The 16,063-nt window shown below is 40.1% G+C and overlaps 2 protein-coding genes across 5 annotated transcripts in view; one reads left to right on the top strand and one right to left on the bottom strand.

The window, feature by feature from the left end:
- LOC115011178 (potassium voltage-gated channel subfamily D member 3-like) overlaps window positions 1-8,337 on the top strand; it is a 134,815-nt gene extending 126,478 nt beyond the window's left edge. For 3 of the 4 annotated variants that reach the window (XM_029436208.1, XM_029436207.1, XM_029436206.1), the window contains 5 exons: window positions 2,312-2,413; window positions 5,019-5,051; window positions 5,167-5,256; window positions 5,867-6,126; window positions 7,756-8,337. In XM_029436208.1, coding sequence (XP_029292068.1) covers window positions 2,312-2,413; window positions 5,019-5,051; window positions 5,167-5,256; window positions 5,867-6,126; window positions 7,756-7,912 — 642 coding nt within the window. In that variant the 3' untranslated portion in view covers window positions 7,913-8,337. The remainder of the gene's footprint in view (window positions 1-2,311; window positions 2,414-5,018; window positions 5,052-5,166; window positions 5,257-5,866; window positions 6,127-7,755) is intronic. The other variant, XM_029436209.1, reaches the window with a different exon arrangement.
- A 2,742-nt stretch (window positions 8,338-11,079) lies between these two features.
- LOC115011385 (5-hydroxytryptamine receptor 1-like) lies at window positions 11,080-16,021 on the bottom strand. The gene is made up of 2 exons (XM_029436544.1): window positions 14,568-16,021; window positions 11,080-11,235 (listed from the first exon to the last, which is right to left on the bottom strand). Exons 1-2 carry the CDS (start codon window positions 15,603-15,605, stop codon window positions 11,080-11,082), a joined length of 1,194 nt encoding a protein of 397 aa, XP_029292404.1. The 5' UTR covers window positions 15,606-16,021.
- Window positions 16,022-16,063: the final 42 nt, after the last annotated feature.

The raw sequence follows: 16,063 nt of genomic DNA, 5'->3' as shown, positions 1-16,063 counted from the left end.
CTGTTGAGCGACTCCAGACACATTTAGTATTGAAAGTATATTTAATCATTTAACAAACACCTCATGCTGCATCATCTGTTGTAGGACATCTTCCTGTGAACCTAAGACCCAAAGTATATTATTTGTGTGGGAAATACTGTTCCAGTACTAAGAAAACGCATTTATTTTGTTATCACAATCTCCTATAACAGAGTGCAGCACTATAATTTCCACTCTGTGTGCTGTGTGAATGTGTGAATGTGTGTGTGTGTGTGTGTGTGTGTGTGTGTGTGTGTGTGTGTGTGTGTGTGTGTGTGTGTGTGTGTGTGCCAGGATATATGATGTATATGTGACTGTATGTGTCTCTGTCTGCAGCAGATAGACTTTTGGGCCATTTAACCTTCCACATGGTATTCTGTGTATGTGTAGGTGTTAATGAAAGCCCATTGTCCACGGCTTCCGTTCACTCCTGTGGGCTCTCAATGACGCTTCAGCAGCAATCCAGGCTCAATCTGTCGTGCCGTGGCTCTGCCTGAAAGCACAGATGGGCCTTAGACACAAGCGGCCGGATTCGAAAGGCCTCGGGAATCCATCAGAGAACTGCAAGAGTAGATTCACTCTCACAGGACATGTTCTTAACATACCCTTCATTACCCCTTTGCTGCCTGGCAACCATCGCCACAGTCACGGGCTGCTGTTTGCGTGGTGAACCCAGAGAAAGCATCCCATTGGCTGAGCACAATGCCAGAACATTAAGAGGGGTTATCCCAAAGGCCTGTGGGAATGCTGTGCCAGCTAAGAAAAAGATACATAGATGTTAGAGTGTGAGGGCACAAAGACAGGGAGGAAAAGTTGTCAAGGAGAGCTGGAGGGAGGGCGGAAGAGAAAAGATAAAGATGCAGGAGAAGGTAAACAATTTGAAGGGAGTTGAGTTTGTGCTATAGATGCTATAGTTTAGATTGGCTGTTGTGCATGCGTGTGCCCACATGCACTCCTGTTTTTCTCTGTTTCTCTTTAGATTACTAAATCACAGCATGAGCTACCTGCAGGTCGACAAACATTACCGTGTTTTAAATGAAACTCAAGTGAGGGGATGAGCTTAAATTACCATACATTACCATACTCTTACTGAGCCAGGTATTTCCGCTGTTGCTCTAAATGACTCGTAAGAAAATGTATGGAAATTCAGCTATGAAGACGATGCGTGCATGCACACATGGTGGAGATATGCAAACACACATCCACACACTCAATTAACCCCCCCAGCATGGGCCCCCTACTAAACGAGCTCTCGCTCTCGCTCTCTCTGCTCATCATTTACAAAGCTCACATTATCCTTCTACCAATTTCCGCTCAATGAATCCGTCATTCTATTTTAAAATGCAGAAAGCGAAGCAACAGAAACACACACACACTTTGTAACTGCAGCCAGCATGACACCCAGCTTTTTGACTTTGACAGGAAAATGGCGATCCTTTGAGAAGTGAGTGACTCAGATTACACTATCCTGTAAAAGCAGTTGTTCTGGTAACTGAGAGATTTATTGAGACCTTCATTTATCACACAGGCCTGTGTACACAAATGAATTTGCACTCAGACATGTTTTCACACACACATTCATTAGACACAGTGCGCTTCGTGGGGGGGGAGCAGAAACCAGGATGTTGGAGTTGAATCCTTCCACTGTGTCAAAGCTACTGATGCATAAAGAAGTCACTCCAAGGACCAGATTGCATCTGTCCTCTTTCGTATTCCTTTGCTTCTTCTTGTTCATCTCTGTTGCTGACTGCCTCACAGGAGAGATTTGACAGCGTGAGAGAAAGAGACAGGGAGAGAAACGCAGCTGGACTGTGCACCAACCCCACTGTGCGACTCTGATGACTAAAGATGTATTTAAGCCGACACTACTGATATACTTCCTTGATTTATTTTGCCAAACAAAACCGCTAACATGGCAGCACAAAAACAACCCAAATAAATGTAATTCATTATTTAAATGCAGAATGATACATCGCTGCTTAATTCATACAGGACTTGGTTCTAGTTTCCTCTCTGACTGTTTTTAACCCAAGGACTGTGTTATCGTGTAGTCACTATAAATCATTTATTAGTATCAGAGCAGATCAGAGTGAATTTATCACAGGAGATCAGAGTGAATACTTTAGCAGCACATGTTTGATATCAACTAAGATATGAACTAAGATATCAAGCATGTGAAAGTGCTGTAGCTCAAATTAGTGGGTTGTGTCAGATCATACCCAATCATTCTGGCATAGGATTTGATGTAGGCGCTGTCTAACATGTGGTTTCTTTGGTCTCTTGCTCTTTGCAGAAAGCCCGCTTGGCTAGGATACGAATAGCCAAGACAGGAACCTCCAATGCCTTCCTCCACAGCAAGCGCAATGGCCTTTTCAATGAAGCTCTGGAGTTCACGGTAAGACCTGCCTCTGAACCACAGACACCCTGCTTCACTTGTCCTCATAGTTTTACCCAACCACATATGACATATTTATATTTTTAAACTGACGATTTGCTCTTCGGAGAAACGGTTCTGAGGATTTGTAAGGAAATAACTAAGCCATTGGATGCAGGCCTTGTTTGTCGCTCCTTTAATTATCAATTCTTAGAATGCACCCAGCGTCCCATCAGAGCAGCTAACTGTGATCTCATTCGATAAGCAGCGCTTCTGATGGGAGCATCTCTGAGCCCAGCTGCCCAGCTGAGGAACATGCTTCAGGCAGTGCAGCAGGAAATGTAAACACAACTCAAGGATGTTCTTTGCCTCACCAAAATATTGCGGTTCACAAGCACCATCGTGGCCCGGGGCTGACACAGCGCAAAAACAAAAACAAGTGCTTCTTCCTCCCTCCACCTCTCTTTATTTGTCTCTATAACTCTCTCTTTCTTCAATAGCAATGGTTAGGACATAATCTGAATGGCACCAGTGCCTATACCAAAGCTAGGGTTGCACAATTCATTGCAGTCATATTGATTGCCTGAGACTGCACAGGCTGCAGTGTTGTTTTTATATATGTGGTTATGTTTCCATTTGTCTTAATTGGAAGCAAATGGTCATGAGTAAAGCTTGCCTGCACATATCTACTGAACGATAAAGTTTAAGATTCAAGATTACAAGACACAACAGCACAAAAAAATGCAACAACAGTTTTTTAGTATTCTAGTATTCCTATGAAGATCTGGCATTATTTAAGATTGAATTCACAATGCTTCATTAAGATTACCAATTTTATAGTTTAATTAATATTGTATTGGAGTGTGGGAACTTTATAGAGCAATGCATGTACCTCTTGTTATATTGATTTCACCACTTTACTAACAAGCACAGCATTAATGCAAAAAGAAAGCGTCTAGTTTCATGTAAACCACACTGAGAGAACTTCTATCAGTACTTCAAGACTTTTTACTTCTTTGCATAGATACAGTTATTTGTTCAATATATAATGTGCCTTGTATCACATTAGTTTTGAGCCTCAGTGCTCACAGATTGGCTGCCCAAAGTCTTCCTTAAAGATTAATGCCTTGCTCAATAGAATAGTAATGGTTGTCCAACTTAAGTATAATTCTAAGGCAGCTATTTACCAACAACATGTACAGCACCATGCAGAGCGACAAAGTGTGTTTTGTCGCTCCGCAGATCAAGCTGTTTCCAGCCTCTACAGTATGGCGGCCACCTGGGTGGTGAGCCATAGCCGCCTCCAGACAGACTGCTGATCTGGACTTGCGGTCGCATGTATAGAGATAGACAGAAATAACTCAGCGTAAACACCTGTGTTTTACCGCTGTGTTAGGTACAGATAAGCAGCGTGAACAGGTGAGCGGTCTTGGCAAGGACAAACCAAGTCATCAGCACAGAAATATAACCTCTCAGCAAAGAAGCTTCAGCTTACAACACCAGCCGCCCCGCTTAACAAACAGAAAATTGCTACTACAAATCTTTCAAACATGGCATTTTACTTACTCTACGGCAAGTGCTGCGGAGCATGCAGGATCAGGGCAGTATTTTGTGGCTTTGTTTTTTATAAACAGCTCAACCGCAGTTTCTGCCTGGGAAGACTGATGCAACCCATTGAAAGTCTGTATATGTCAAACAATGCTTTACTTCTGACAAGAACAATGATGGTATTCTGCAATATACTGAAGATACATCTTCCCAGGCTTAAGCCAAGGCAGTTATGGCTAATGTTTATAACAATTAAGCAGAATAATTTGCATTTTCTGTGGACTAGCTCTTCCCAAAACACTACTTACCTTTTATATATATATGGATATTAACCCCAAATCCTTTATTCAAATATTACTTGAGTGCATAAAGCAAACGATAAAAGCCTTATAATATCATATTGTGGTTTATGTCTCTGAATATGATCTTTATTTGCTGAATGTTTTCTATAAGTTCCTAAAGAACTAACAGTCGAATGATTTATTGGACTAGTAGAACAATACAAACACACTGTACTTACAAATACAAGCAAATTAACTGCTGAATATTATTCAATCAAATGTTGCGTTTGTTGTTTTTGCTGGCTTCTCTACTTTCTTAGAGGCTCCATTAGGCTCCCCAGCAGTCCACTTATTCTCCGACTCACCTCACCTCTGCCCAGAAATGAGCTCCCTATCCAAACCACTACAGAACTAGGAATAGCGCCCACTTGTTCACGCACAGATACACAAACAAATAAATACATAAACAAGCCACTGCATAGAAAAGAAGGAATATGGAAAACAAGTCATTAAGGATCTGCCAGTAGCCAGCCTTTGTAATAACAGAGATGGAGGCCAAATGTCATAATGGAAATTTGTAGACGAATTGTATATAGTATATATCCATTAGGAGTGAGATCAATGCACTGGCTCGACTTATGTTAGTAGACATCCATCTCAGGGTCAGAATAGTAATGTTCCCTGTGTCTGACTGGCATGACTGCAGCCCCGACCGCTGTCTGTTCTCAGTGCTGAGCTGTGACCAGTAGTAACATTTTACCTCACTGTTGTCCTTTTGTCTCCTTCTCCAACTGAAGCAACTTCCATACAAGATGAACCTTTCAGATCAGGTACTTGGACAGCAGCCGGCCGTGCACCTCCCACATCTGATTAAAGAAACTGTAGTATTACACTCATTTTATGTGTGCGTGTGTACGTGTGTGTGTGCGTGTGTGTGTATTGCAGAGTTCCACTGAGGAGGAGCAGCGATTAAAGTCCACCTCTCTACTAGAGAGCCAGCACCACCACCTGCTGCACTGTCTGGAGAAAACCACTGTGAGTGCTCGCACACACACACACACTCATTCAACCTTTTTATGATAATAATAATAATAAGTGTTAATATTGCAATAATATCTCTGCTAATGATACACCAAAACAATGTACAAAACCTTTGTTTTCTTTCCAGAATCACACACAAATTAAAGTTAAATTATGTAGATTTTAATATATTTATTTAACATGAGGATAAACCCAATTGTGGATTGTGCAATAATCCAAACATCTCTGCCTAGCTGTGACTCATTAGTTGAAAATAACTGCCCAGCCAGGCTTAATGTGTATAATTCAATGATCAATATTTCTTTGTTGTACCACTCATGTGATCCATTGTTGATATTAAAGTAGAGATTGTAGCCTCTTTAAGGAACTGACTGTGGAAAATTAATTCTGAGTTTAGCTCCAACACACAAAAAGATATTTGAGCCACACACACGCCTTTATAAAAATATATTCCCACATTTACGAGTTATTGACCCAGACTATAAAGCAGAAAATGACAGGCTATATCAAGCCTTATACAGTACATGGTCATACATCTAAATGTTGTAAATGTCACATCTTTTTTTATGACTCTCTCTGTCGTTTTCCTCGTCTTTGTTTGTAGAACCATGAGTTTGTGGACGAGCAGTATTACCAGCAGAGCTACCTGGAAGCGGGGCTGCAGAATTACTCGTCTCGAAGCCCTTCCCTGTCCAGCCAAGATGGCGTGACGGGCACGTGCTGCACCCGCCGAAGCAAGAAGCACCACACCCCTTTACCGAATGCCAGTGCCCCCGCACACCTGCAGCCTTTGACACACACGCACACACATCATCAAGGCTTGCAGGAGCTCAGCACCATCCACATCCATCCCCTCAGCACCAGGTGAGCTCAGGACACGGCAAAGAACTCAAATAACCTTCAACGTGTGTGCTTTGATGTTAAAGTGATAAATGACTGAGAATCACTTTGTTGCTCTTACACAGCGTGATGTGATGTGCAGACAAAGACTTGTTTACTTTTCTAGTTTTCTCATGTTCGCTCAACCTGCCTCCATGAAAATGTTTTGGAATCTGAATCTGAATTATGTGTTTGATAAATAATGTTGGTATTCAGAAGCCAATGAGGAAATGATGGCTGCCATCCATCCACTGATCCACCTTTTCTTTCATTTGGTAAATGATATGTACTGATACTCTTACATCTTACCATTGCAGGTTGAACTCATCTTTTAGCTCTGGGATTGTCAGCTAACATCAAATATTAGGGGGTGTTGAGCTTGCTTGACGCTTATCGTTGGTTGATTTTATTTGATAAATTAAATATACAGTACTCAGCAAACAGTACTAACAGGATATAGCAATACATTCACATGACTTATTTCCATTGCAGTCCTGAAGTCTAGGCTGGCAGGCAGGAGACATGTACGTGCTACTAATATCCTATCTTTATACTTATGCAACTAATGAAAACATAAAAACATCAATATTGTACGTAAAAATAATCTTTAAAACAGACAAAAGCTTAGAACTGTCCTGGAACAAATGGTTCACTATAATAACTTACTCAGCATCCATTTCAGTTCATCATTCAGTTTGGGATTTTATTCTAATCTTCCCTCACTGTAGAGAAATGTGTTTCTCCCTACGTTACTTTTTAGATTAGGTTGTTTCAGGTTAGATACACTCGTCCTCGTATTTAGGCCATGAGAGTCCCACACACACTGAAAATACTGGGTAAAACTAATTTGGACAAAGACCTTGTAAAATCTAGAAGACCATAATAATTAACTGTTGAACTCCAGTTAACAGACGGCCAAAATGGTTTACGCTGATATGTGTTCTTGGACTCATATTAAGCCGACCCTCATTAGTTTGTTTTGAGTTTGTTGAAGCTTATCTTTTGTTATTTTACTTGTTATCTCCAAGATAATTAACAGAACACGTTTCCTGTATATTTGTGCTTTTACATTTAAGAGAAAAACAGTTTGGGTCCCTTATGTATGACTTGTACCAAAAACAATACATTTAAATTTTCCTAAGTGCAAGGATAACCTTTGCTTTGACCCTCTGTTGTTTGAACTGTCCACAGTTCCATTAGCAGCTAAAAGCTGTGTAGAGCAGAGTCAGGTGTTGATTATCACTGGGTTTGACACTACAATCCACATTTTCACAACAACACCTGCATTTTTTAGTGCCATATAATGTGTTGACCCATTCACTCTAATGGTGATTTAAGAGTCGATTGTTCAGTTTGTTTGTTCAGTTTGAAAGGGGTAATAAAAAAGGAGTATTTTTATTGGTTACGAGCACTTCTAAGATGATTTTATCCTTTCGGAGACAATAAAAGCAAACTTGACCTTGAACAGTCGCTGTCAAAAGCATGAGGAGGGTTTCTCGTTTCCTTTTTTTCCTACTGATCTGGGCCATGAAACAGTAACTTTTAGCAAAATGTTTCAACATGGACATGGACTATCCTAAGCCTTAATGTGTTGTCCTCCTTTCCGTCTTGTAGCCGCTCCAGTCTGAACATGCGTGTAGACGGTCCAGCATCCCTGAACTGCCAGAGCAACCAGATCACCACAGCAATCATCAGCATTCCAACACCGCCAGTGACGACTCCTGATGGCGATCTGTCCCACCAGAACGTTGTGAAGGTGTCCGCACTGTGAAGACTAGAGTGCAAGCGCATCACACAGAAAGACAGACAAAGACTCATCGAGACAGACTGAGGGACAGAGGAGGACTGGGAATGATGGAGGAGAAGGCATTCAAAGTCCTTGTTTGGCCGTGGTGGAGCCTGCCCTCTGCTGGTCATGTACTGTAACGACATGGACTCCCTGTACAGACAGAAGGATGGCTTTTAGATACAGTGTATTCATGTTAGCGGTTGGCACGCATGTGTGCGTGTATGTGAGCGCGTGTGTGTGTGGGTGAAAAAGTGGAGAATATGTGTTGGGAGTCGTTTTGGATGAGGAGGCGTGTGAGAATGTGCCTCCCAAGTGTCAGAGATGAGGAAGTCATGTGTCTCTGTGCACAACGCACCTTTTTATGATTTCCGCTTCAGTTTGACTCTCATCATCTATTTTTAGCAGGAGATATAAGAGAAAGGGAAGAAAACTTGAAGGGAAAAAAATAATAATACATTATCAGAACTTTTTTTCTCACTGATTTAACCTTGCCCTTTTGTTTTGAGTCATTTTGGATCACTCACCTGTTGATAGATAAATATCCCACCATTCTTTTTCAGGTTCAACATTATTCCACCTGAGTGAAAATCCTTTAAAATATGAAATATGATAGGTGGGTCTGTGACGGCGTTACCAATGACTTTCATATTTGTGAATGCGTGTAAGTGACTTTTTGCTAGATAGAGGAATTGTGACGTTTTGGATAGGAGGTATGTGCCTGTGAGTGTGTGTGTGTGTGTGTGAGATTGTGTTCGTCTCAGTTGATTGAACCTGTGTTTCAATTCTTCTGGAAGTCTCTATGGCTCAGTATATGGTATATTTGATTAGCTGCCACTCTGAAGGGTCCATTGTACACATTTCTGTCTGAAATTCTCAGCTACAAGCTTTTTACACGATATGTGCCTGTTGCTGGAGTAAAAAGAGATTTATTTGTTTTATAGTTTTCTGAATCCCCTCTCCTTCCCCGTTTTCTTTTTCCTTCACATGTTGGCTGCTGCAGCCCTAGAGACCTCAAATAACTAAATTCTCTAACTAAGAAACCAAAAACAAAGTACATTTTGAACTCAAATCACTACTGATAAAAGCACAAGGCGTTTGCTGAGAATTTCTGACACAAATATGTCCTGAGCCCGGGTTCTTTGTGAATATTGTTAATAGAATATTTTGTAATATTTGACCATCGTTTGGCAGAACCAGTGAAGCTGTCTTCTCGTTCTCTCTCTCTTTCTCCCTCAGTCTGTCTCTCTCTCTTTCTCGTTGTTGTCCTGTTGTAACCCTACCTCCTGTGTGAACAACAGTATGCTTTCAGTAGTCTTTATAGCTGTCAACGTTTTTTCTTCCCTAAACTCAGCGGGCATTTTTCAAAGTTGTTGAGTATGTGTACTCTATGTGGTTAGAAAACTTGGTGTTTGTACTTTTTGTCCTCCTTGGTGTTTCAAAGGATTTTATTTACTCTATCTTCTGGAGAACTTAAAGCAGGGAAGTCTGTTGTAACGGTGAACACAGAGACACAGAGGACACAGGCATGAGCCATCCACAGATCTCTGTCACCAAAAACATGTGCTATTCTGTCTGGTCTCTCAACTCACAGCCCAAACATGTAACTTGAGTATTGCTTATCATCAAATCCCATCAAAGTTGAACTTTGTAAATATGGACGGTGACCTTTCAGCTCTTCTAACCTCCTAGTTGATATCTCCCTGTTTCTCATCTTGAATGTCATTCCACGGCTACACAGACGGTTAGGTCTGTCTTTAGGTGGATGAGATCACTGCTAGGGTTTCTCCAATGCAGGGTGGAGCAGCTTCAGTCAAAGCAGACTAAGCACCCACTTCTGCTGCGCATAGATGAAATTAAATGTTTATCAAGAGCACACAGACAGGGCTAGAGATGCATTAATATATCAGCATATTGTCCATATCAGCCAAGAGCATATTTCAAAAGCAATACAGGAATTGGTCCAATATTATGTCTGCCCATATGTAGCTGTTGTCAAACAGTTTTTTATTTCTGTAGAAGTTGACTAACAACTGTCAAACTAGCAGCAAAATGTATAATGGTCTTTTGACAAATGTATTTACCTTAATATGGAGCCATCTGAAAAGCTTAGCCAGTTTTACACATGCATTTGTACTAAGACACATAATTATCATCATATTAGCCAATATGGGTGAAAATATACAGTATAATTAGTACCATATCAGTCCATCCCTACACAAGACCCTAAGGTCCATTAGACTCCTCTGTTGTGCTTTAGTTCCCTCTGATCCTGAGGTTAGTACCCCCCCCCCCCCCTAAAAGAAGCCAAAAATACTCTACAGAGTTTGAAGAAGATGTGTTTTACCTCTGGTATTCCTACCGGAGACTCGTACTACTGCTGGTAATGTAGTACTTTACACAGTGACAAAAGCTGCCTAGATCCAGTATTAGAGTGTAGTCAAACTGTGCGCAAATGTACCTGGAATTAAAAAAAGAAAGACAAGCACAGGCAAGCAGAGCTTTTTCAGTATCATTTTAAAAGTGGGGTTGAAGACATTGAATTCATATTCACAGCATCAAGTCCGATATTTAGAAACTATTGAAAACTACAACAAGGGTATGACATAGGTAATGGCAGAAGTGAGGTTCCCTGTATTTTTTGTTGCTAGGACAGTGATGAAATGTGACTAATTTACTGCTTCCCTGTTTCAAGACAGGCTGTTTTGTGTCAGCTGCACTTTCAAATGACACAGTTTAGATTATTATGTTAGCATATTTCCGCTCAAAGTGTCGAATGGTTGCATTTTTATTTACAAACAACGAAAACAGAGGTCTGTGATTGTGTTTGTCTCTCTTTCTCTGTTATGTACTCTTTTTTCTGGGCTCAGTCAGATTTTCTCTCACTCTTTGCTTTGCCCCCCTATGCCACCTGTTGTTGTTGAGACTACTGCTGTGCGTATCTTGTCAGGTGTTGGATATTATTTATGACCTTGTCTTGTGTCCCGACTGTGAAACGCCTGATAAAACATCTATATCTGCCACAAATAGAAAATCTGTTGGCTTTCTTCTTCACCTGCCTCTAAATCAGTGTCTTTGTGAGTGTGTAACAATTTGCATATTTAGCTTTATTGGAATTTTCATGATCCACATGTTGATAAAGTGTTGAACCTTCAGGCCCTCTGTTTTAGGGGACACCTTGGGATGGCGGAGAGGATCTTGCTGAGTTCAGAGCGAAACTGTCTGGTGACTAAAGTATAGATGAGAGGATCTACTGCAGCCTGCATACAGGTCAGCACCATAGCAGATGTCTCCAGCTCCATCATCAACTGTGGGAAAAACAGGAGAGAGCTTAGAATAGTGCAATAATACCAAATAGAATATCATTCCAAAATGTTTCTGCAGGTCGGCTATAGTATAATCCAGAGACCAAATTATTATTTTAATAATGATTAATCTGTGACTGCCTTGGCCAGAGCCAATGTGTTTCCAGGTTGTCCGTCCGTCTGTCCCTTTCTAACAAACGCAATATCTTATAAGGAGCTTCTTCACATGTCAACTTGGACTCAAGGATGGATTGATTAGGATTTGGTGGTCAAAGGTCAAGGTCATTGTGACATCACAAAACACGTTTTTGGCATTAAGAGTTCATTCTAAATGTCCGATAGAATAAAATGATGAAGTGATGACATTTTATATCCATAAGGTGAAAGGTCAACTTCACTGTGACATAATGTTCTGCAAAAAATATTCTGGCCATTATTCAATACCATAGCTCAGATATAAAAGATGCATCTCTGCACTGCTAGCAAAGCATGGACAGGTTTGTGAATTGACTGCAAGGTAAACGTAAAGCAGGCGATTAATCTACACAAAATGTCACAACTACCAAAAGACTTTTAATACTTCCAATCCAAAAGTGATTTGTTCCTTATGTAATTGTTTCCTTCTCATCTAATTCTTTTTATCTGCAAAAGGGGGGCCTTGCAGAAAAGGTTCGGGAATATAATATAGTATGTCATAGAAATGTTATTTTAAAAAAGCGATATTATGGTATGCCATAAGAAATGTCATTAAAGAAATGTCATAGTGTAGGATTTCATAAAGATTATATACAAAGGTAATAGTATAGAATGCATTAAAACATTCTAATTAAAAAGTCATAGTTTAGTATGCCATTAAAAATCAAGGGTTAGGGTTAGGTAAGTGTAGTAAGTCATAAACAAAGTCATAGTATAGTCTGTCGTAAAAAGGTAATACATTTATTTTTATAGTTTGCCATTAAAACTTACATATAAAAAGTCTGAGTATAGTATAATGTCATAAAAATGTCCTCTATAGTATGCTATAAAATAAATCATTAAAAGAATCATGCTATAGTATGTCATAAAAAAGTGAAAGCATAGTATGCCATAAGAAATGTAACAAAGTCAGTATAGTGTCATAAAAACGTCATTAACAAAAGTCACAGTACGGTATGCCATAAAACATGTAATTAAAAAAAGTCATAGTTAAGTATTTCATAAAAAATAAAAATAATGTAAAAGTCATTGTAAAGTATGAGAATGAGAATAAGAAATATTATAAAAAAAAGTCAAAGTATAGTATGTCATAAAAACATTACATAAAAAATCATAGTAGTATTAGGGCGACCCGGTTGCTCACCTGGTCGAGCGGGTCCTTGCCGCAGCGGCCTGGGTTGGGGTCCGACCCGTGTCCGACCCCATCCTGTCCCCTTTCGCTCTCCCCCTTTCCTGTCTATCCTCAGCTGTACTATCTGATAAAGTAAAAAAAGCCCAAAACAATAATCTGAGTATAGTAGGCAATAAGAAATGCCTTAAAAATATGAAAGTCGCTGTTGAAGCATTTTAATCAGAATTTCAGGAATGGATTTTTTTCCAAACACGAGATTATTTAATAAATGAAACTGAGATTTGGTAATGATTTATTTCAACCAATTACTCTTTTTCTATACTATGATCTCCCTCTTGCCTTTCAAAAAGGACCAGCCTCCTCTGTGCAGATAACACCTGTGATATAACCTCTTGGACGTTTCTTGTGATCTAGTTCCCGACGTGAATTACCTTGTAATGGTCATTTTAGAAATTTCAAATTGGTTTTATTTTAGCTTGATGATGTTACTATACAGTAAAATTTAAATGATCACCTGGTTTTATTTTGTTAGCTACCAGCTGTGAGAACTATATCTAAGTGCCTTATTAATTTTGAAGAGCCTCACCGACGTGGTCCAGCGCAACCCACAACACTCATGGTTCCGGATCACAGTTCTTGCGGGCAGAGATTTTGTGAAACTAGTTTTACTAGAGCCTTTACTATTTCAATTGGGCAGTAGATTATGGATATGAATGAGTATTCTGTGCTACATGTCTCCACAACTTATGATACTGCAGGGACAGGGGTTCAAGTCTCATCTTCTGCAATGCAATGACTTTAGGCATTTCAACTGTCAGCATTCACAATGCATTTTCTAGTTGTATTCTTTATTATTATTCTTCCCTACTCTTTCGGTCACCTACTCCTCCTACATGCTTTGTGCTATAGAAACCATTTTGATGTCAAAGTTATTTAAGGACATTAATGCTATGACTATGCTCTTGTACAGTATTTATACATTTCAAAATATTAAGCTTTTTTCAACAAATTCCATTAGAAAATGCATTTCCTGCATTTCCCCTGGTTTATTTGCACTTCTTTAAACGTATCACAGGATGCAGCACTGATGCCCTCTTAAAATAGATTTCAGATTTCAATCAAATTCAGGGCTTCATCCAAAGTTGTGTTTATGGATACATAAATATTATTATTATTCTTTTTTTCCAAAAGTATATATAAATATAATAGATCATAGGAATGTCGTAAACACGTTGTAGTATAGTATAGCACTAAGGCATAGGAAAGTAATGGTATAGTATGAGATGAGAAATGTCATATGAGAAGTCATAATATAGTCTGTCATAAGAAATGTTGGACAAAGGTTATCAAAAAGTCATATAGTGTGTCACAAGAAATTTAATAAAAAATCATAGTATATTATGCCATAAAAATGTCATATAGTATTTCATAAGTCGTTCAAAAAATCATAAAAAAAATAATAGTATAGTATATCATAAAAGGGTAATTAAGAAAAGTCATAACAATTTCATAAAAAGGTAATAATATAATATGCCATACAAATATCATAAAAGAGTCATAGTATAATTTATTAGTATAATTATTCATTTAATCATTGAAATGGCAGAAAATAGTGAAAAATGGGCAACATAATTTCCCAGGTACGAGGGTGATATCTTTATATTGTCTTTCCGACCAACAGTCTAAAACCCATACAGATTCAGTTTGATTCATTACTTAATTGTCAAAATTGTTAATTCTTTGATTAATCAACTACTTTGATGCATTATTGCACTTCACACTGAGTGATCAAAATAATAGAAACAGCCAAGCAAAAACACTTTACTTAAAATGTTCAGCTTTTGTTGACACAGTTAATGTGTACAGCTCCTTTGGAAGAGATCACAGAAGCCTCACAAACTATAAGCATTTATTTCAGGACCGTCAGATTGAAATGAATCACATTGAAAAGGATTTCTGTTCATATATATTAGTATTGTACAGTAATGAAAAAAAATACTACACTCACTTTGTCCGTGTTCTGCCACGAGACGACGTTCAATAGCAAAATAACCACCATGGGCACCCAGAAAAGCGTGAATGCAATGATGATGTACCCAAAACGCTGGGCCAGCTTGCCCTCCATCCGTTTCTTCCCCCGCTCTCTAGCCCAGGGTGTCAGAAGACACACTGCCCCCACAATCTCTGGAGGTCCGCCCGGGTCGCCTCCTGTGGACGGGCCCGCACAGGGAGCATTGGCTTCGGCCACCAAGAGCACCGTCCGGCGGAGAGGCAGCGGGCTGAAGAAGCCCAGCGGAGCTGTCCATGGTGCTGAAGCAGGGACATTCAGCCAGACGTGTTTCGACACAGTCGGCCTCAGCTGGACTCCCCTACTAAACACTTTCTTTCTGTGCTTCCTTACAACTTTGTATATCCGCACGTAGTGGATAACAATCACAGTCAGAGACAATCCCCACACCGGGACCAACACGTAGGGTCCAAATGGATCCGAATATTGAGTACGCTCGTCCCCATGATCCCCGAGGTGTGGACGGCACAGCATGTAAAAAAGCGCTTTTTTGGAAAGGGTCAGAGAGATTACAGCCAGGATGAAGCCACATGCCCAGATGGACAGGATCCAGAGACGGACCCTCGCTTTCCTCCTCTCTGTTTGGAAAGGAAACGCGATGGCTTGGAAGCGCTCAACGCTGATGCTGACCAGCGTGAGCAGCTGGACGCAGCTGCACAGGGCATAGGTGAACTGCTGCAGGGTGCACACAGACACAGACACCTGGCTGCCCTTCCCGTAATGCAGAAAAGAGAAGAGCAGCAGCGGCGTGTCCACAGAGCACTTCAGGAGGTCACTGGCAGCCAAACTGACCAGCAGGGCGTTATTAAAGGTTTGCAGACTCTTGGTCCTGAAAACAACCCAACAAACCCACAAGTTCCCAGGTAAACCCAAGACTAATGTTAAAGTTAAGACTATGCAGTTGAATATGAAAAACATCCTATCCATGCGAGTCTCATAGTACGCGGTTGTTTCGTTCCAGGAAGTGTGCACGTCCATATTGCCACCTCCGGTTTGTGCTTCCTCTCATGAAGTCTTTAAATGTGAAATATCTCTTTGGTTCATGCTAGACAAATTCAGCTCCTGGTTGGAGCCCACATTATTGTGCTGCAGCTCAGTGGGAGTATAAAAGAGCCATTCACCTTGTTACATAATGATTGAGATTGGTGACAAACGCTACAGATGATAAAAATAAGTTGAAGTGGGCCCCTGGTTTTAAATTAATGTATTCAAGGGTGTTTGCCTTTTGTTTTGCTCAGCGTTGAATGGTTGCAGTTGATTAGCCTGTAATCAGGAGAATGTGGAGTTGTCTGACCTTGCCATGCCCCGCTGAAGAGATTACATAAAAAGTAAATTGCAGTTTTAAGCCACTCCTTGACCTTCCTCTTTAAACATCAGTTTTGATTAATGGCAAGTGATGTGGATGCTCTGTATACTCAAAGGTTTGATGGTAAATA

Source organism: Cottoperca gobio, chromosome 7, assembly GCF_900634415.1.
Source record: "Cottoperca gobio chromosome 7, fCotGob3.1, whole genome shotgun sequence".
NCBI classification, from domain to species: Eukaryota; Metazoa; Chordata; class Actinopteri; order Perciformes; family Bovichtidae; genus Cottoperca; species Cottoperca gobio.
This window is presented reverse-complemented; position numbering and strand designations above follow the sequence as displayed.